Source organism: Oncorhynchus tshawytscha, linkage group LG02 (assembly GCF_018296145.1).
Source record: "Oncorhynchus tshawytscha isolate Ot180627B linkage group LG02, Otsh_v2.0, whole genome shotgun sequence".
In the NCBI taxonomy this organism is placed as follows: domain Eukaryota; kingdom Metazoa; phylum Chordata; class Actinopteri; order Salmoniformes; family Salmonidae; genus Oncorhynchus; species Oncorhynchus tshawytscha.
The window spans coordinates 63,766,333-63,788,256 of NC_056430.1; the positions used below are offsets into that span (position 1 = coordinate 63,766,333).

Genomic DNA, 21,924 nt, shown 5'->3' on the forward strand with positions numbered 1-21,924 from the left:
AGCTTTGATATCTGGTTTTTATCAAGGTGCACAGCAGTCTCCTGTCCATAGCTAGGTAATTCAGGATAATGTCAAACTTTATTGTAGATTTGTGACAGGCCATCTCAAAGGGGTCGTCTGAAGCTAGTTTCTACTTCACAGTAGGGCTGTTTTTGGTTGCAGAAATGGCTTCTTGAAGATGTGAACTTTCACGTGTCTTAATTACAAACTTGTATGAGAACCATAAATATGAATACAAAATGTTAAATGATGAGCCTAGTTTAGCCAAGGAGAATGCACTGAGCTGTATGGGGAGAAAGACGGGATCCTTCATGGATAGCCATGATTGGCTGAGATAATGGTTGGGTTAACCATACTGACGGTTGGTTGGTTGTGTGATTACATGTGAATTCTTAAAGAGATGGGTGGGGCTTAAGAGAGTGGGAACGATGCTGAATGGGCGTTCACAAAGAAGAGCTCCCTAGGAAGTGTGAAATTAATTTTCTCCTAAATGGGATAGCAAGTTGATCAACTTTCAAAGCAGCATAACTTTCCCATGTTTACTCCAACAGTGTATGAAATGAATTTTGAAGCTTTGTATAAAATGTAAAAAACTAAAGCAAGGTCACTTAAATTTGACATAAGCCCCCATAGAGAAATCTGATCACATTTGTGACAGTATAGCTTGGTTGAAGCCCACTGTAAGGAATATGTACCAGTAATGTATATAACAAACCCAATTTTCTGATGGTATGATGTGTAAAAGACCATTTCTCTGTTGGAGACATTCTAACATTCTGAACATTGATTCAGAAAGATGCTTGTTGCTTTTTAAATTCAATGTAATACTTGGAACTGGATTGTGTTACAACAGGGATCATCACACAGTAAACCATCTATCTGCCGCGGGCCAATAGTTTTTTCTTGAGCTGATGGTCGGGCGGCTGGAACATATATACAAATCATTTATAAACTGCAAATCGACAGCAAGAAGCCCAAACAGATATATTTGACTAAAACATCAATTTCGAACCTTTCTTACGTTTGCAGATGATCACGTGCCTCTGTATTGCGCGTGGGAATACTTGGGAACAGATTTCCTAAATGAAAATCACTTGGAGCTGATTTGCTGGTGTTTTTAGTCTTTTATGTGCAACAATGAGCATTTTAAAAACTTGGGGGGGGCCAAATAAAACTGCCGGCGGGCCGACCAGTTTTACAATATCAACATTTCTATTTGTTTATGCCCCCCCCCCCACTATAGGAACAGAGTACACAGGCATCCACAAAGATAGGATTGTACTTCATCATTGTTTAAGGTTAACAGTACCTCCACTACGTATTAGTATCTAATTACCCACAAGCCCATATGTTATTCTACACTGATCCTTATAGAAACGGAATGTTTCTCCAGACTAACTCCCTAGCAAAATAGCGACAGTGACTTTAGAAAACCTCAATGAGTGACAGTGAAATACTGAACGGGGAGGGTTGAACTAGAGAGGTGAGTGAGGAGAAGGAGGAGTGTGTAGAACAGGTTGGCCCGGTCCTGTGGAACTAAATAGATTGTCTGGGTGTTGAGTCGACACACTTGTTAACAGGGAGGGGCACAGGTACTCTTTCAGTCAGCTTAATCATAGTGCTGACACCAACAGGGACACACACTAAAATACGCACAGGGAGTGTGTATCTTATCTGTGACAGCGAGAGAGGAACAGAGAGTGTAAGGGGACCAGAGAGACTTGAGTTCTGTCCGTGGAGTGGAACTTCCACTCACCAAAAGACCCAGGATGTTCAAGAAGAAGGACAGTACTACCTTGAAGGGGTCCAGCAAGATCAGCACGTAAGTCTTTAAGGAACGATAGCAAACTCGGTCATGCAACTTCCTCCACCCTACCTCCTTCCTCCTTTCCTCTCCTTTTCCCCTAAACTTGGATTTATTTCATATTTCCTGTGTTTGCTGTCTTGCCCTCTTTCTCATAGAATCCTCTGGAATCTCCTTTGTTTATTTCATTCCTAACTCCTGGATAATGGAGATTGGAAGACAAATGGTTTACTGTGTGTTTTGGCATGTTGGTGTACTCAAGAAGACCAACTTTGTTCTATGTAAAGATATGAAGGGGAATGTTGTTTGTCTCGTTGGTTGTCTTGATGTTATTGTAGGTTTTTATATGGCCTTTGGTCAGATTTGCTCAGGAGTAGCAGTAGAGGGTCTCCGTCACCTGTGTGTGTGTGTGTGTGTGTGTGTGTGTTTGTTTTCAGGTCACGTAAAACAGATTCTAAAATTTGATGACGTTATCAAATGGTATGGCTCATTAGATTGACATTGATTTGGTGACTATTCACGTCATTATAACGTTCCCCGTGGAGGGATATATGATGGCTTCAAGATTTCTACATTACCACGAAAGAGTAGGACATACAGTACTTAGATAAGGTAGATAGGGACACATATTTTTATCAATGTTCATCCATCAATTATGACTCCTATGTCAATGCATCATCACCAGCATAGCCTGTAGGCCTAAATTAGCGATAAATCAAATGTCACCCTATAGAAAAATATGAATCACTTGAGCCTCCCTAAGGTTGAAAATCAAACCTGACCTCGGCAAAGGCAGCTTAGCACCAGGATGGTTGGTGTTCATGTTGAGTCAAAGGAGACTGACGTTAACCTGTACGTCTATGGGTGTAACCCTGGTGTAAAGACTCCCGTGAGAAAGATAGGAATGAAAATGCGTGAATACATGGAAGGTGTGTTCGATCATTGTGATGCTATAATAACAGGAGGATTGTCTTATAGTATCCATGCACGACACCTGGACTAAGATGAAAGGTAGAGGTGATGACCATTCAGAGTGAGAGGAGTGCCACTGGTTTCACCCTGCCTCAGGGTCACTGTGTGTCTGATGGCCCTGCTGATCAGGGCAGGGCAGATAAGGCCTCTGTCTGTGCTGTTCAGCTGGTTACTCCACTTCCTATGGGTGTTGGCTCACCCTCTCGCCACGGTGGTGCAAATGGGATATTTAAAGGGAATGTCCTTGTCTGATTGATAGACGGCTTGTCTCTGTTATTAAACACAATTGAAACATCTGTATCAGCACTGTGAAGGGTGCTACAGTACAACTGTTGATGAAGCATTTAATGACAGAGATATTTTAGTATAGTAGGTCTATCTTAGTTGTGGCGGAGGGCATTTGTGTAAAGTCTAGGGCCTGCATTTAATGTGTTTAAGGCACTTAAATATTTCACCCGGTCCATCACCTGTAGAAGTTGTCATTGGAGGGATAGTGGTGTTTAAAGAGGAGGTTTGTGAGTCCTGTAGTGCTGGTATTTAAAGGGGAGGTTAGTAACTTCAGTGCTGGTATTTAAAGGGGAGGTTAGTGACTTCAGTGCTGGTATGGTCCACAGGGGCAGGTTGACGTGAGAACACAAATCTACGTATTATTACTGAATCTGTCATCTTATACTGCTGGTACAAGCATATGTAATATGTAATCTCATTGCATCATAAAACATGTTTTACTGTTGATAACAACACTTTCATGTCAAAATGGCTCCTTAGGTTAAAAGGAACATGGGCAAAAATGTTGGGGTCGTCAAATGTAGTCAGTTCAGCAAATTCAACTGCACAGTTAAAGTAGTGGACTATTTTCTACACATGCACTGTATATCACCTGAATTGGTGAAATGAATTGATCCCAACTCAGATGAAGTTGTAAGACGACAGTTACATACTGTATTTTACAGTTTATCAGGCAATCTGAATAGCCTGGATTCAAAGCTGTGGAGAAGTATTCAACACACTTCCAACACTCTGGAGATCAATGCTCTACCTGGGAGAGTACCCACTAGGTCGGCAGAGAGAGAGCAATACAGGTCGTCACAGTCACACAGAGGGAGTGACAGAGAGACAAACAAATAGTTGAGAGAGACAAACAAACAGCGTTTTGGGAATTCTCAGGTGGGGCAGGGGAAGTGATTCACCCTCCTGTTGATCCCAGGTCGTTACCTCTAGAGACCATTGGTGTACGTCCCAAATGGCACACTATTCCCTGCGTAGTGCACTACATTTGACCAGAGACATGGTCAAAAGTACAGCACTACGAAGGGAATAGGGTGCCTTTTGGGACTCACATTGGTTTCAGTTCAAGAGTGTTGTCTTATGTAGGGCCAGGAGTTTTTCCTGAACATCAAGAACCCAGTGCCCTAGTTATAGGTTCTAGCTATGGCCCAGAGTTCTTCCTGGTCAAGTCACAAAGAACTCTGGTCCTAGTCATACATTTGGACTTTTGTTAGTCTTGGATAAAGTGTTGATTTTAGACAAAGGGAATTTAGTTCACGGAGGATATCTTCACACACATCAACTCTGTCTGTGTCACTATCAATTCTTAGCCTGTGGTTTTATATCTAATGATTTGGTGTGTTAGGTTTTGTAACTGGATAGCTTACACAAGGATAATGGCCTCAGTATCCATCTTAAATGTTTAGGACCTTGACCTTCATTGGTCACTTAAGTCAAGGACAACAACTCAGACGCTCGTAAATGGTCCCAAACATTTAAAAAAAAATTCAGACAGAGATTCCATTTCCACATTCCTCTCTCTGCCTCTTTCCTCTTTGCATTTTGTATCTTCTTTGCTATTTTTCTAAATCAGATCTTTAACCTTTAACCTTTGCCCTCTAAACAGTTCCACAGCCAACGACTTGGCCTTGGTGATTGCACGCATGCAAAAGAATTCCGACCAGGTGGAGAAAGATGTCCTCCGGGCCGAAGAGCTACTTGCTGTGGTGAGAACACATACCGACGGACTCTCTCTTTCTTTCTCTCTAAATAATAGTGTTTTCATGGACTTAAATTCTGGCCACTATTCGTTCTCTGGACTCACCTACTGTCTTCACCCCCATTGCCATGTAGGATGAAGAGAATGAGAAGAAAAACCGGCCTCTCCAGCACCAGAAAGTGGTGGCAAGCAACCTGTCTGAGGCTGAGGGCCTGCTGAATGACCTCTTCCTGGATGTGGACAAGGCCAAGAAGTACAAACACCCCCAAGGCAGCGAGATAGAGAGCGAGTGAGTGACCTCTTCTAGGCCCATCCCACTGGGCACAGACATGAATTCAACGTTTATTCCACATTGGTTCAACACAATTTCATTGAAATGATATGGAAACAATGTTGATTAAACCAGTGTGTGCCCAGTGGGATATCTCTTATGAACGCTGATATCATTTGGGCTCTTTAGCTGCTTCAAAAAAATGTGTCTCTGCAGAAATCCATCTTTCCCTTTAAGACATTTGATCATTGGGAGATGCAGTGAGGGTCCAGCCTGATTTATTTACTAAAATGTGTTTCTCTTGCCAGTTCTCTTTGTTATCATGCTCATGCTAAACATACTGAATGTATTTTCCCCTCCCTTCCTCAACCTTTTGGTCATTCCAGTGTCAGTCACCTTCATGACCGCTGGCTGAAAGACTGTGCCTTCTACCGGGACATCTATGAGCCTGTCAACGATGTGGAGCTGAAGCCCAGAATCGACTGGGCTTCAGTGCTCAATCAGAAACAGGTAAAATCAAGTGTCCTCTTCTTCTTTGGCAACTAACTTAAGACCAAGCCTCCCTATTGTAAACATCCTTATAGAATCATGGTGCTCATCCCCTTGACAAACTGTTCTGTTGACCAATCCAAACTAAACTTTACTTCAGTTGTACTATATACTGACTGACTTAGCTAACACAACAGTACACAACACAACTAACACAACAGTACACAACGTTCAGTTCATCGTTATCCTACAGTTCATGTTCATTTAAGATACCCCATAAGAATGCATACTACCATAAAGCCTCTTTAGTTTTCTTCTGAGTCTAATTGTGTCCATGACTGACCATACCCTTCTGCGTGTCTGTCTCTCAGAGGGAGGTGAACACAGAAGAGTACGGGCCCACTATGGCTGACCTGAAGAAGCAGATCGCTGCCCACAACATACTGCACAAGGAGATCGAGGCCTACAGCTCTCAGCTCAGCCTCAGCTCCACCAGCACCAAGGTAACCCCTTCAACTCTCTCATCTCCGTGACGATGAATTCAAGGGTTCATGGATTTAATGGTCGTGTTTGGAAACATCTTGTAGCTAGTGAACATGACAACAATTAATTTGTGTTTCAGGAGGAGTATGCTGCCATCAAGAAACAATACAACAATATTTTGGTAAGTCATAGTTATCATATGGGTACTGTGAGATCCAGAGGAGGCTGGTGGGAGGAGGTATAGGAGGATGGGGTCATTGTAATGGCTGGAATGGAATAAATGGAACAGAGTCCAACATGCGGTTTCCAAATGTTTGATGTGTTTGATACCGTTCCATTTATTCCTATAGCTCCTCCCACCAGCCTCCTCTGATGGGATCGGTGGGATTTCACTTTCAACCTAAAAGTAATTGAAACATCTGTTCTCTTTTTGGTGTGGCTCTTTACAGTTGTTATATAATACTGTTCTATTCCCACAGGACAATTCAAAATGGCGGCACCACTACCTAAGCAGTCTGTATGACTACATGCAGAGCTGTAACAAGGAGCTGACTTATCTCGGAGACGAACAGACCAAAATCCTGAAACAGGACTGGAGCGACCACATGTTGGACCCTCCAGACGTCCGCAGACAGTATGAGGTGAGAGTCCATCTTAGGGGTCAAATAGAGTGTCACTCAATGTCAATAAGACTTAATATAACAATAAAGTATGAAACTGTTGCTTGAGGAGCTGCTTCATAAGTTTCTGGCATGGATGTACATTTAGTTTTCCATTACTGAATGAGCCATGTTCAGGGGCATCATATTTATTTATTTTTTATTTTTTATCCCAATCAGAACTTCAAGAACAACAGCTTGCTGTCCCATGAAAGCGAAGTGAACAAACTCCAGGATGACGGTGATCGACTCCTTGAGCTGAAACACCCGGCCAGCACCACAATACAGGTACATGCCAATAACCAATGAAAACTTTAAGTACACCTCCCCTTCTAGACGATTACCATTTTACATTGTCTTCAATCAAGAATCAATCACTCTTCTATAGATTAGACTTCTACATTTAGGTCCACCAAGTTTACAATGTTCCTGAAAGATATCGAGATTTTCCCTTTACGTGATGCCTTCATCTTTATACTTGTTTCAGGCTCAGAGAGATTCTTTGCGGAATGAGTGGCAGAAGTTCCTCAACCTGTGCATCTGCCAAGAGACCCATCTGGATTACATAGAGGATTTCAAGAAGGTACATGTCACTCAGAATACATTAACAAGGCTTCATAGTATCTACATCAGCTTAGAATAATATTCAGATTCCTGCTTTTATTGTCAGAATGGAAAGGGTATCTTCTGTTTGGTTTTGAACCAGAAATGTCCCTAAGCACATTACCATAGACATTCAAACTGCAGCATGATCAGTAACCTGGATAGGTCAAAGATACTGTATGTGAAAAAGGTACCATGTTCTGATGTGTTGTCTGTCTGTGTCCCTGTTCAGTACCAACTAGATGTGGAGACACTATCGGAGTCTCTGAGTGAACTCAACTCTAGCCTGAAGAAAGTGGAAGGCACAACTGGGAAGAGTGGCTCAGCGATGACTCTTCAACTGGAGGTAAAATAAGATATTGTTTATTAGTCCATACTAGATGGAAATCTTCGGCTTTTTTCCCAGCCTCTCCGACACACACACACACACACACACACACACACACACACACACACACACACACAGGTAATGCCAGGATGTGAACACTATTATCTAGTGTTCGCAGTAAACTTTCAACACACCCAGGAAACAAAGATGCTACATTGCATTTCATATTGAACAGAAACAAATAAAACTCATGCTTTTACAAGTCCAGACTTTTTTTCTACAATGTCACTTTGTGGGCTTTAACTCCCTGCACCACAATAGGGAAATAAATGGTAGTGTGCGTGTTAACACTTCACTTCTAAAGACATTGCATCTCTTTCACACATTATCAGATGTTATCATGACATTACCCTACTACATTATGTAAATAATGTGAAGAAAAAGGGTTATGCCGAAATGCAATGCAGGTGGTCCTAATTCCGCAATTTCGCTTTACCACTCTCTCTCCTTCTCTCTCTCTCTTTCTTTCTCCATCTCTCTCTCTCTCTCCTTCTCTCTCTCTCTTTCTTTCTCCATCTCTCTCTCTCTCGCTCCTTCTCTCTCTCTTTCTCCATCTCTCTCTCTCTCTCTCTCTCTCTCTCTCTCTTTCTTTCTCCATCTCTCTCTCTCTCTCTCTCTCCTTCTCTCTCTCTTTCTTTCCCCATCTCTCTCTCTCTCTCTCCTTCTCTCTCTCTCCTTCTCTCTCTCTCTTTCTTTCTCCATCTCTCTCTCTCTCCTTCTCTCTCTCTCTCTCTCTCTTTCTTTCTTTCTCCATCTCTCTCTCTCCTTCTCTCTCTCTCTTTCTTTCTCCATCTCTCTCTCTCTCTCCATCTCTCTCTCTCTCCTTCTCTCTCTCTCTTTCTTTCTCCATCTCTCTCTCTCCTTCTCTCTCTCTCTTTCTTTCTCCATCTCTCTCTCTCTCTCTCTCTTTCTTTCTCAATCTCTCTCTCTCCATCTCTCTCTCTCTCTCTCTCTTTCTTTCTCAATCTCTCTCTCTCCATCTCTCTCTCTCCTTCTCTCTCTCTCTTTCTTTCTCCATCTCTCTCTCTCTCTCTCTCTCCTTCTCTCTCTCTTTCTTTCTCCATCTCTCTCTCTCTCTCTCTCTCTCAGGCGGAGGAGAGCACGGTGCAACGTAACGAGCAGCTCTTGGCTGACCTGAGGAAGAGGAGCACCACCATCGCCCCCCTCAAGCTGCGCCGCTGCCCGCCCACCAGGTCCACCACCGTGGATTCCCTCTGTGACTGGAAGACTGAGAAGGTATGACCAGCTGCTCTGACCTCTCACCTTTTAACTTTGACCCTGTCCTGGAGCCTCCACCACAGGTTACGGTATGAAGTCAAAGCGGGTTCCAAACCTAAATAGAATCTTTGATAAAGCTAACCAAGCAATGACGTGACTACTAGAATAGAATAGAATGCTCTACCACGGCACTGAGAGGTGTGTCAAGGCATGCAACGTAATGTAGGCTCATGTAAACATCACAAAACCAAACATTACTGTAACTAGGGAACTCACTAAAGTAAATTAAAGTTCCTAGATACCTCAGTATTGGACATTGTGTTTGTGAGATGAAAAGGAATATTTACATGTGATCTATTCTGAGGAAAGTTCTCTCTTTGTGTTCTTTTAGGCTGATCTCACTCGAGGGGACAAGTTCACCCTCAAGTCGAATTCAGACGTTGAGAACTGGAACGTATTGACCAGCAGTGGGGCAACCAAAACCTTTCCAGGGGTCTGCTTCCTGATCCCACCCCCTGACCCAGAGGCCATTGCCACCGTAGACATGTAAGCAACAGGAGAATATGTCATTTATGTCAATTATATGACAAGCATATGGAAAAAAATACGTCAATTTTGTGAATTAAAATACCTCAGTTCTAACGATTTTTGTGTGTGTGTGTGTGTGTGTGTGTGTGTGTGTGCGCGCACAGACATGGTGATGTGCTTGACGACATCAAGAAAAGGAGGGCTGTTTATTTAGGCACAATGAAAGACAAGATCCGTTGTGTCGAAGAGAAACCCGTATACACAGGTGAGAAAAAGTTGCTCCATTAATCCCAGTACCCCAAAACAAAGCCTTCCCAATAACTCTGGAACTGATCCTGTTACTGCTAGGATCCTTAACTGTAAATAAGGAGAAATGGTTTCTCCAACTTTTGATTCAACATTGTCCCTAAACCACATTGTGATATCACATTCAATTCATCACATCATGTAAACCCCAAGCCAAAGTGTATTTATGGGACATGTGTACATATACAATGTGTGAAATTAACTACGGGTGCAGATATAATGGCACCCTATTGCCTACATAGTGCACTACTTTTGATTAGGCCAGATTATCATTGACCTGTGTCCCCCACGTAGCCCCACCGTCCAACCCCAATGCTAAAGCCGTGGCCAGTCAGCTGGATAAGCTGGATGAGGACCTGGTCAAAGCCAAGCAGGGCATGTTGAGCCGTCTGAGGGCCCCGCTGGACCGCAGTGACCCCACTGCCGACCTGGCCAAGAGGCTGAAGGATCAAGAGGTGAGAGAGAGAGAGTCTTGTTTTTAACTTTATTGAGACAGATACAAGTGGAAATGAGCAAGGAGACAGAGAAGGAGGGAGAAAGAGAGTAGAGGTGGAGCCGGGATTCGTACCCATTACCCATTAGACCAGCCTCAGGCACAGTCTAAGGGGACAACCGAAATGGCACCCTATTCCACTACTTTTGATAGACGTCTACCAGCCATTGTAACTGTACAATATATCTTCATGCTGTTAAACTCACTAAATCTGAATAATTATAGGTTGACATTGATGACATTGATGGATTCGTGCCTCCTAAAGATGATGATGACAATGATGATGAGTCTAATGTCTACGGCGATGATGATGATAGTTATGCTATTGTTGGTGAGGATGGTACTGATCCTAATGATATGGTGGTTGTATCTCTTGTAGAAAGCAGCAGATGCTCTGGCAGCTATGGAGCAGCCGAAGTTGGAGAAGGACATCTCCAAAGGCCTTGCAGCCAAACTTCAAGCTGCCAAGGACAAGCAAGATAGCATCACAGCCCTGGCTGACCTATTTAACAAGAAGTACAACCATTTTACAAACATACATTATCACCGATCACCTGTCTTATCGATATATTATCAGAAAATAGAATCAAACATCAGATCTGGCTGTTAATTATTTTTTTTGCCATTTCTTCTATAGGGCTAATGCATCTCTGAACCTGGAGAAGCAGATCAAGAAAGTGGATGGCATCGTCTCTGGCTTTGAGGAAAAGCTGAATAAGGATGGCCCTATCCCAGATGTCCCTAATGCTATTCAGGCCCGCACCCAGGAGATCCAGGTGGGTGGGACATTACCAGTGCACCCTATTCCCTATATAGTGAACTCCTTTTGACCAGGACCATTGCCTACACTGCCTTGGATTAGTGTGCCATTCTGGACACAACTCAACTTTCTCAAGAGAACCAAATAGATTCTACAGTATCCTTGACCAGAGAATACCCTAGTAGTTGACTTGAAGTAATAAAGGACTATATCATTTGACTGCACATATCAGTCGTCCCTTCTAATTGAGCTAAAAGCACCCCACCAGGACACATATTTATCATATCGGTTCTCTACAGAGTCTGCGTAAGGATGTGGCGGGCTCTCAGGATGAACTGAAGAAGCTGGGCCAGGACCTGGAGACCAGCGAGCAGCTGTGTAGTTCCCTGCAGCAGGGCTACCAGGAGTACTGCCCAGACATCCATCGCCAGGGGACCCAGGTCAAACAACTACAGAACCGCTACTCTAACGTCAACAACCAGTTGAAGGAGAGGTGAGCCCAGGGCCACTTTGCCTGTTAGCTAACGTTGACCACACACACCATGTCTGCAAATATATGGTATCAAAATAGTCCATTTGTTTGCTCGAACGTCAGATGAAAATAATAATTGTTTTCAGTTTGTCACCACAAAAGTGTTTTTCATTGCGTTTTTCTGTCTCAGAGAGGGCCTCTTGCAAGAGGCTGCAGGCAAGAACCAGGAATTCCAGAACACAAGCAAATCTCTGAACTTCTTCCTGAAAAATCTGCCCGACAACAAGATCAGCCCCAGCGATGACCTATCACAGGTCAACTCCAAGCAGACCTCCCAGAAGGTCAGTCTGTTTGTGTTGTGTGTCAAGAAGCTCTGAAATTGTTGGTGATATTCTTAAAATATCATTGTAAGACACATATTTTGCAATCAAGTTTAATTTAGTAATTTTTATTGCAGAGGGTGGTGGACGACATCAAGAGGAAGGGAGACGACCTGGACAGAGTGCTTGACCTTTCCCAAGATTTGCAGAATATCCTCAATGTAAGACTCCGATTAAGTTACATTATCCTACTGCATCATGATTAACCTTGTATTTGTGTAACAGATATTTGAATATTTGGATATTGAATAATAAAATCTTTATTTCAACTGCTTGTGCAGGAATATGAGGTCAACACTGACAAATACAGCAGCACCCTCGACAATGTGGGAGGCAAAGATTCCAAAACACGTCACACCTCCACCCTTGCTGATACTGTGCAGAACCAGGTAATCCACAAAGGATGGAAGTCAATAGACACAAATGACATTCATGTTTATCCACTTCTATGCAGACCAATGTAGGGCGCGTCATGTTTTCCTGCATGTTTTCTTGAGCACTGAGCTGAGGATGGCTGTGCTTCTTTGTGTATTACAGGAAAAGGCTGTGGTGAACCACTATGCTAAAACGTCCGCTGAGAATGACCAGCTGCTCAATCAGATGGGCTTTGCTAAGAACCTCATCGCTCAGGTGAGTTGGAAAATCTAGCTAAACATAAAACTTCTTTCCCACAGTTTTGATCAATTGAATGTGTTTCGGATACAAAATTATGAAAATGTTGAAGTATTTTCCCTGAAATTGCTTTTAAAACTATGCTTTTTTGGTTTTACTTTTTGCAGAAACATGAGAAACAATCCATAGAACCGACCATAAAATCAACCATGAACATAAAGAGCCTGCAGCAAGAGTTGAGTGCGGAGAGCGATAGACGCAGCCGTGCTGAGACTGACGTGGCAACGTTCAAGACCAGGATGCTGTCTCTGAAGAGCCGTAAAGGGATGCATCGAGTTGAGGAGAAGGAGGTGCTCGAGTACTACCGCGACCCTAAACTGGAAACCGACCTAAAAGATCTAGAGGACCAAATCCACAAAGAGGCCTTGAAGCGCAGCCGTACCCAGGGTGAGATCGAGGGTGTGAAAATCAAAATCGCTACTTTTGGGGACGACCTCAAGTGCGTCAAGCCCAAACTGGTGACTAGAGAGGTGACTGAGTTTGAGAGAGATCCTCAGTTGGATGTAGAAGCCTCCAAGTTAAAAGATGAGATCGGCAAGATAAAGAATGAGGTACGAGTAAAAGAGGGAGAAGTCATTCAACAGAAGACCGAGGTCACCATCCTGAATGCTACAAGACCCAACATCAGGGAGAAGGTTATGAAAAAGGAGGTGATTCGATTGGAGAAGGATCCAGAGATGCTCAAGGCTGTTAAAACCTTTGAGAAGGAAATCACAGATGAAGGCAACAAGAGCAAGACTCTGAATGATGAGATCTTCCAAACAAGGAGCCAAATCAATGCATTGGAGAGGATCATTCCCACCATTCAGCCCAAGGTGGTCACCAGGGAGGTGAAGAAAGTCGAACAGGACCCTGAGCTCATCAATGAATCCAAGAGGATTCGATCAGGCCTAGAGGGAGAGAAAATTGAGACAGACTCCCTGGTCAAGGAGGTCTCTCAGCTCAAAATTCGGTATAGCGAGGTGGGGCAGTGGAAGCCCAAGGTCGAACTCAAGGAAATTGTCAATGAGATCTACCGCATAGATCCACAAACAGAGTCGGAGATAAAGCGTCTCAAGAAAGATGTTCAAGACTTCAACAAGCAGCGTTCTGACTTACAGGACCAGATCACTCTGGTCATGGTCGATCTGGAAGCCCTGCGTTCCAAGAAGCCAAAGGTGGAGCTGAAGGAAGTCATCCAAGATGTGGTGAAAGAGGAGAGGAGCCCTGAGAACGAAAGAGAGATACAGAGGCTCAATGATCAGGTGAACCATGTGCATCGAACTTATAATAATGTAGAGGACCAGATTAACCTCCTGAGAAAAGAGAGGGACGAGTGGAAAGCAGAAAAATCCAAGGTGGAGACAAAGCTGGTGACCAAAGAGATCTTCAAGTATGAGGATGATCCACTCTTGGAGAAGGAGGCAGATCGGCTGAGAAAGGAGGTACGCGATGAGCAACAGTGTCGCCGTACCACGGAGGAGATGGTGTTCGACCTGCAAAACAAGTACATCCTGCTGGAGAGACAAAAGCCAGAGGAAAAAGTGGTGGTGCAGGAGGTGGTGCGTCTACAGAAGGACCCCAAGCAAATAGTTGAGCATGATAAGCTTGGCAGGAGCCTTGATGAGGAGGTTAAGTCCCGCCGGCAGCTAGAGCTTGAGATGCAAAAACTTAAAACCTTAGTGGAGGAGAAGGAGAACATCCTAAAGCAGAGTGATGAACATCAGAAGAAGATTAAAGTGGAGTCTGAACTGAAACAGATCAAACTGCGCATCAAAGAGCTGGAGAATGCCCCACCGCCCATCGAGGAGAGTATCGTTGTCGAGGAGGTCCTGAAAGTTGAGAGAGACCCTAGACTGGAGAGGATGACCAACGGTCTTCGCTCAGACATGGACAAGGAAACAAATGACGTCCTGAATATTCAGAGAAACATCAGGAACACTAATGTCAAGCTTGAGCTCATTCAGCGAGAAAAGGCCGTAGAGAAGACGGTGTACAAAGAGGTGATCCGGGTGGAGAAAGACCAGGCTGTAGAAGCAGAGAGATACCGCCTGAAGGGCCTGGTGTCTCAGGAGAAACATGCTAGGCAGGACCTGGAGGAAAAAATCAAACAGCTCTCTGACAAACTCAACCGACTGAATGGCAGTCAGTCGAGCACTTCTCGGGAAGAGACAAGTCTCATTCTGGCCAGGGACGCCTCGCAGAGGGAGAAAGACAACCTCACCCGGGAGCTGAGGAAGTTGGAGTCTGAGAGGCAAGACATCAGCTTATCGTTCCAGCAGCAGACCAAGCTGATGAGCGAGAGAAGCCAGATCAACAGACAAAAGAGTGTCAAGATGGAGTCTGACGTGCAGCGTCTTGAGAGGGAGATACTGGACGAGAAAGACACGATCCACCAGAAAGACAACGCCATCAGGATACTCCAGAGGGAAAAGGATAAGGAAGACAATACAGAGACCCAGACAAAGGAGACCAATGTCTCCACTAAAATCACCATCTTGGACCCTGATACTGGCAAAGAACTATCTCCATATGAAGCCTACCTGCAGGGACTGATCGACCGTGCCCAGTACATGCATCTGCAAGAGCTGGAGTGTGATTGGGAGGAAATAACTTCGATGGGACCTAATGGGGAGACCTCTGTGCTGCAGGATCGCAAGAGCGGCAAGCAGTACTCTATCAAAAATGCCTTGAGAGATGGAAAACTGTCCCAGTATGATTTGCAAAAATACAAGGATGGGAAAATGCCCATTTCAGAGTTTGCACTTCTTGTCGCAGGTGAAAAAGAAAAACAGCCCAAGTTCAACTCAATCACATCAAAGCTGGAATCCTCGCTAAAGTCGTCCCCTACCAGCAGCGCCCCTGTTCCTGCCCCTAAGGAGAGATATCCTATCGCTGGTGTAATTGACACAAACACCAACACGTGCTTCTCCATACACAGTGCAGTGGCCCGCAAGCTGATCGAAAGCGGCACGGCACAAAAGCTGTTGGAAGCACAGGCTGCTACAGGGGGCATCGTTGACATCAGCAACAAGGAGAGATACTCGGTCCACAAAGCAGCTGAGAGGGACCTCATCGATTCGAGCCAACTGCAGAGTCTACTCAATGCCCAGAAAGCCTACACTGGCGTGGAGGACCCCACGACCAGAGAACGCCTGTCGGTGGGAGGGGCCGTCCTGAAAGGTTGGATGCCCAAAGAAACTGCCCTGCGTTACATGGAGGTGCAACACCTGACAGGAGGGCTGGTAAATCCCAACAACACGGACCGTGTGGGCATACAGGAGGCCATTGGAGCCAAGATGATTGACAGCACCATGATGAGAGAGCTTCAGGACGAGTACAACTACGCCAAGGAAATCGTTGACCCCACAACAAAGGATAAAATCAACTACAAGCAAGCGATGGCCCGCTGCAAGACAGATCCTCAGTCTGGCCTACTGATGCTACCTGCTTCCTCCAAAGTGTCTGGCAGCAGCTACACCCCTACATACAATTCTCATCGATTTTCTCCTAGATAATAGACCTGTTAACAGTGTGCTTGGAGGGTATTCTTGTCTCTAGGGTGATTTTTAATATGAAGTCAAATTATATTGTATAAACTTAAATATCAATACTACCCAGAATGTATCATTTTAATTTTGTCTGAAAATATTGCGTAGCTCACTGGAAGGCCATGATTGTTGCTGCTGAGTTGCTTTTGTTTACCAAAATTCTTTGGAGATGGCAGAATCTACTTTAAAAAAGGAAAGACACAAAGGAGTTTTATCTTTAAAAAAAAATGTATCCTTGATATTATTGTTTTACTAGAGCTGATGGGACATGGTGCAATGTTATTGACTAAGTCTTGCTTGTCTATTTCTTACTTTCCTGACACTGATCCTTTTAAATGCAACATTGATGCTGTATCAAGAAAATAATTACTCATTAAAGATTATATTGTCAACATGCTTGCTTCTTCAATTACAACAAAATAAAATAATTAACTACCAAAAAATAAAGCAACACGATAACACACACCTCATCCATAAATACATCTAATATCAAATCAAGAAGATTTTATTTGTTTCTCACAAATATACATTTCCAAGCTACATATCAGTTTTCATTCACAAATATAACCATTGCATAAATGGCTACATCAAACATTCTCTCTTATCTTAGATGAGCTACAATAAGAACATAAGTATGCATTTTCTTGATCTACTTCATACACCTGACCCAACATTCAGTGAACCTGCCTAACTCTGTCAGCAGGAAGAGGGTGACTTCCAGAATTGATATCGTATGACAAATAATGGCAGGACTTTACAGTGTACCAGAACAAGCAGCTTTTGTGTATCGAATCAGGATTTCCTCCAGTCTTTTTATATCCCAATTCCACCCTTTGCCATTCTAAATTAGCGAAAGGCAGAGCCTCATAATTCTTGACATCCCCATGTAAATCGGCTATTTGGGAAAATGTCCCGACCATAACAAATCTGACCGTTTGACACGATCCATCTGAGGTCATATAAACATTACAACATGTCATTAAATTCCACCTGGTTCATAACTTTCCACTAGTAGCACTGTATCAGATGAATTCTTATTGGGGTCCAGGTCAGAGAGGAGCAGGTGCCGAGCAGCAGTAGCAGCATCTCCCTTGCTCTCCCCCCTCTCTCTGAAGTAGCTCCTCTGTTCATTGACACCTCTCTGTAGCAGGACTAGGTTGACCCCATCCACACAGTTCAGCCCACGGGCATGGGCCATCACCTCCTGTGAAGAGATAGGTATGTGGGTTTTGGGAGTTGCAAAGCATATAAACTATATAAACCATCTTACCCTCTGCTTTTTCAATCTCGCCCAGAACTATGTACTGGGCTCCAATGATGGGGTCAAAGGGTTCCACAAATGTAGTCTGAACAACAACGTGGTGCTGGATAGATAGTGTAGCCTTTTCTAGATTCATCAATCTAGAAAATGAACTGGTCTGTTAGCCATGCAATCCAAAAGGAATTTAAAAAAATACGATTATTGACTATTATTAGGTATATTGTGTTAAAGACAGTACCAGGGGAGGCTGCTGACGGAAGAACGGCTCAAAATTATGTCCAGAATGGAGCGAATGGAATGGCATCGAACACCTGGAAACCATGTTCCATGCATTTGACAACATTCCACTGATTCGCTCCAGTCATAACCACGAGCCCGTTCTCCACAATTAAGGTGCCAGCAACCTCATGCGGTAGACACTCCTCACCTTCCAAGTGTTCTCACTGAATCTCCCTCATTGACTGCACCAGAGTTGACTTCCCAAAGGAAATGAAAGACTGCATGTGCTGGAAGCATCTTCTCAAGAAGTTATCAAAGGGTAAAATAGGCCAAATACCATAAAGATACCAGTTGTGTGTTTTGCCAGTTCAAGGCGGTAATGTTTCACAACGTCACATAACATGATTTTGTTTACCCGCCCCCTCTTCCAGCTATTCAGGAAGTTGTCAATAATTGGTCATGCTCCAGTTATTGCAGTGCTGAACTTGGTTCCTGTGGTCCCAAGGTGACACAACTCATATTTCTATTGCCACAAGCAACGTCGTCTTTTGCAAGGGGAAATATTATTTATTTCGCCATGAATCCTGACATAACTAGAGAGCGTGAGAACGCTACATTTAACGTGGAGAAACTCACACATATTCTGGACGGAGGCATCGAGAAGACCAAAAGAAGAAGAGAAATTGGTAAGGTTGGAATGTCTTGTTGATAACTGGCTAGCTATCCTACATTAGCGAAGGTTGGTTATACATAGCCTAGGCAACCGATAGTGGCCGCTAGATCTGCACGGACACTATCGGCTGTCTTGGCCAGGTTAGCCAGTTAGTTATCTATCTGTTGTTGTAACAGTAGTTATGACCAGTCAGCTGTTCATAATTGTGAACTAATGACAAGATGAAGGCCATTTTTTTTGCATTCATTGTAACTTGTGCATGCTGTTTACGAAATGCATGCTGTTTGTGTAAACAAGGCTCTGATTTGTGTATTGCCAGATAACATAGACAGCTAGCAGCAACCTTGCTAGCTAGAAAGTTAGGTTAGGGTCACTTGAGCCCATCATATAGCAACAGTCGTTGTTTGACCGACTGGCTGTTTGTATAGTGATGGTTGACCCCATGCAGGACTCATTATGGCATCATAATCAAAACAAATAAGACATACCATGGTATTATGTTGCAGATAGAAATGTAGCTAATGATATTAGACACATGTATTTATCCAATGGTAAAACTACACAATTTGCACATAATGTTTAACCTAGTCTTGCATGGCCACCCTTCCAAAATCCCATCTTGTGTGAGAAGCCTGGGTTTCAGAGGCTATGTTTACCCTGATGTCTTAACCCCCCCCAATCTTCCATATCCTCCACAGAGTCACTGGTGATCAGTGACCCCGACTTCCAAAGTGAGGACCTCAACTTCCTGTCCAGGAGCGAGCGATACGATGCCGCCGTGAAGAAGAGTGCCCAGATGATCCTGAAGCTCAGAGAGTATGGGATCTCAGACCCTGAGGAAATCTACTGCTACAAGAGGTAAGGCTGGGACACAGACCCAGGCCAGCTACCTGCTATGGGCGGCAAGTAGCCTAGCGGTTAAGAGCGTTGGGCCAGTAACCGAAAGGTCGCTGGTTTGAATCCCAAAATATGTCGATATGCCCTTGAGTAAAGCACTTAACCCTCAAATCAAATCAAATCAAATTGTATTTGTCACACATACACATGGTTAGCAGATGTTAATGCGAGTGTAGCGAAATGCTTGTGCTTCTAGTTCCGACAATGCAGTAATAACGAACAAGTAATCTAACTAACAATTCCAAAAAAACTACTGTCTTATACACAGTGTAAGGGGATAAAGAATATGTACATAAGGATATATGAATGAGTGATGGTACAGAGCAGCATAGGCAATATACAGTAGATGATATCGAGTACAGTATATACATATGAGATGAGTATGTAAACCAAGTGGCATAGTTAAAGTGGCTAGTGATACATGTATTACATAAGGATGCAGTCGATGATATAGAGTACAGTATCTACGTATGCATATGAGATGAATAATGTAGGGTAAGTAACATTATATAAGGTAGCATTGTTTAAAGTGGCTAGTGATATATTTACATCATTTCCCATCAATTCCCATTATTAAAGTGGCTGGAGTAGAGTCAGTGTCATTGACAGTGTGTTGGCAGTAGCCACTCAATGTTAGTGGTGGCTGTTTAACAGTCTGATGGCCTTGAGATAGAAGCTGTTTTTCAGTCTCTCGGTCCCAGCTTTGATGCACCTGTACTGACCTCGCCTTCTGGATGACAGCGGGGTGAACAGGCAGTGGCTCGGGTGGTTGATGTCCTTGATGATCTTTATGGCCTTCCTGTAGCATCGGGTGGTGTAGGTGTCCTGGAGGGCAGGTAGTTTGCCCCCGGTGATGCGTTGTGCAGACCTCACTACCCTCTGGAGAGCCTTACGGTTGAGGGCGGTGCAGTTGCCATACCAGGCGGTGATACAGCCCGCCAGGATGCTCTCGATTGTGCATCTGTAGAAGTTTGTGAGTGCTTTTGGTGACAAGCCGAATTTCTTCAGCCTCCTGAGGTTGAAGAGGCGCTGCTGCGCCTTCCTCACGATGCTGTCTGTGTGAGTGGACCAATTCAGTTTGTCTGTGATGTGTATGCCGAGGAACTTAAAACTTGCTACCCTCTCCACTACTGTTCCATCGATGTGGATGGGGGTGTTCCCTCTGCTGTTTCCTGAAGTCCACAATCATCTCCTTAGTTTTGTTGACGTTGAGTGTGAGGTTATTTTCCTGACACCACACTCCGAGGGCCCTCACCTCCTCCCTGTAGGCCGTCTCGTCGTTGTTGGTAATCAAGCCTACCACTGTTGTGTCGTCCGCAAACTTGATGATTGAGTTGGAGGCGTGCGTGGCCACGCAGTCGTGGGTGAACAGGGAGTACAGGAGAGGGCTCAGAACGCACCCTTGTGGGGCCCCAGTGTTGAGGATCAGCGGGGAGGAGATGTTGTTGCCTACCCTCACCACCTGGGGGCGGCCCGTCAGGAAGTCCAGAACCCAGTTGCACAGGGCGGGGTCGAGACCCAGGGTCTCGAGCTTGATGACGAGCTTGGAGGGTACTATGGTGTTGAATGCCGAGCTGTAGTCGATGAACAGCATTCTCACATAGGTATTCCTCTTGTCCAGATGGGTTAGGGCAGTGTGCAGTGTGGTTGAGATTGCATCGTCTGTGGACCTATTTGGGCGGTAAGCAAATTGGAGTGGGTCTAGGGTGTCAGGTAGGGTGGAGGTGATATGGTCCTTGACTAGTCTCTCAAAGCACTTCATGATGACGGATGTGAGTGCTACGGGCGGTAGTCGTTTAGCTCAGTTACCTTAGCTTTCTTGGGAACAGGAACAATGGTGGCCCTCTTGAAGCATGTGGGAACAGCAGACTGGTATAGGGATTGATTGAATATGTCCGTAAACACACCGGCCAGCTGGTCTGCGCATGCTCTGAGGGCGCGGCTGGGGATGCCGTCTGGGCCTGCAGCCTTGCGAGGGTTAACACGTTTAAATGTCTTACTCACTTCGGCTGCAGTGAAGGAGAGACCGCATGTTTTCGTTGCAGGCCGTGTCAGTGGCACTGTATTGTCCTCAAAGCGGGCAAAACCCCCCCCCAACCCTAAATGCTCCTGTAAGTCGCTCTGGATAAGAGCGTCTGTTAAATGACGTCAGTGTAAATGCTATGGACCTGCACATCACAACTGGAAATGTGAAAATAGATATAGGGTTTTGTCCATAGTTATCTTCCTGTCAGCTAACCTGTTAGATGTAATGACCGATGCAGGTGAAAGTAATGAAAGGTGGGGAAATTAAGATAGTTTTGGGCTAGTTTTGTTGTCTACAAGCAGGATTTTGTTTCAATGGACTGTATGAATTCTGTAAGGGTTTGGGATGATCAAAGCAAATGTCATACTTCTCGGTATCCTCCAGTCATCACTCCTTAACACATTTCACGGATGTTTTTTTCTCTCAACATTTCACAGAAGGTTTTAATGGTTAACACAGCGTGACAAACATCAATGAGGTTTCTCTCATGCTTGTTTTGAGGTTTGAAGTGCAGGTCGCTGTATCGATGCTGCTTTGGACACATGGAAGCAAAACGCAGCATTTGCTGAAATTACGCAAACAGTCTAAGCCTTTCACCTATATGCTAAAGTCTTCTCCACACCCCATGGTAATGTATTGCCTGCTATTAGCCTCAAGAGTAATTGCATTGTCATCTTATGAGGAGTTTGTTGGTATCTTCCTGATCAAAGTCTGTAATATATAGGGAACACTTAACACTTAAACAACACAATGTAACTCCAAGTCAATCACACTTCTGTGAAATCAAACTGTCCACTTAGGAAGCAACACTGATTGACAATACATTTCACATG

The 21,924-nt window shown here is 44.1% G+C and overlaps 2 protein-coding genes and 1 long non-coding RNA gene across 4 annotated transcripts in view; 2 read left to right on the top strand and 1 right to left on the bottom strand.

The window, feature by feature from the left end:
• Window positions 1–1,560: 1,560 nt before the first annotated feature.
• Window positions 1,561–16,407, top strand: LOC112245505 (envoplakin-like). Its single transcript, XM_024413627.2, has 22 exons — window positions 1,561–1,822; window positions 4,671–4,770; window positions 4,898–5,052; window positions 5,421–5,544; window positions 5,895–6,026; window positions 6,146–6,187; window positions 6,486–6,647; window positions 6,846–6,953; window positions 7,153–7,248; window positions 7,501–7,614; window positions 8,746–8,892; window positions 9,266–9,420; window positions 9,567–9,667; window positions 10,003–10,163; window positions 10,581–10,717; window positions 10,839–10,977; window positions 11,261–11,454; window positions 11,624–11,774; window positions 11,891–11,974; window positions 12,095–12,202; window positions 12,351–12,443; window positions 12,593–16,407. Exons 1-22 carry the CDS (start codon window positions 1,770–1,772, stop codon window positions 15,980–15,982), a joined length of 5,946 nt encoding a protein of 1,981 aa, XP_024269395.2. The 5' UTR covers window positions 1,561–1,769; the 3' UTR covers window positions 15,983–16,407.
• Window positions 16,408–16,493: 86 nt separating this feature from the next.
• LOC112245507 lies at window positions 16,494–17,949 on the bottom strand. Its single transcript, XR_002952757.2, has 3 exons — window positions 17,704–17,949; window positions 17,286–17,416; window positions 16,494–17,219 (listed from the first exon to the last, which is right to left on the bottom strand). It is a non-coding gene; the product is annotated as an uncharacterized LOC112245507 (long non-coding RNA).
• The window catches only part of LOC112245506 (peroxisomal acyl-coenzyme A oxidase 1-like), a 34,272-nt gene continuing 30,293 nt past the window's right edge, over window positions 17,946–21,924 (top strand). The window contains exons 1-2 of one of the 2 annotated variants that reach the window (XM_042302449.1): window positions 17,946–18,181; window positions 18,867–19,026. In XM_042302449.1, the coding sequence (XP_042158383.1) occupies window positions 18,073–18,181; window positions 18,867–19,026 (269 nt within the window). In that variant the 5' untranslated portion in view covers window positions 17,946–18,072. The remainder of the gene's footprint in view (window positions 18,182–18,866; window positions 19,027–21,924) is intronic. The other variant, XM_042302448.1, reaches the window with a different exon arrangement.

Bases quoted from the DNA above. Each gene is read 5' to 3' on its own strand.
- LOC112245505 (XM_024413627.2), top strand. From the start codon at position 1,770: ATGTTCAAGAAGAAGGACAGTACTACCTTGAAGGGGTCCAGCAAGATC. The intron at 11,775-11,890 runs GTCAGTCTGTTT...TTTTTATTGCAG, and splicing joins CCAAGCAGACCTCCCAGAAG to AGGGTGGTGGACGACATCAA. The intron at 11,975-12,094 runs GTAAGACTCCGA...CTGCTTGTGCAG, and splicing joins ATTTGCAGAATATCCTCAAT to GAATATGAGGTCAACACTGA.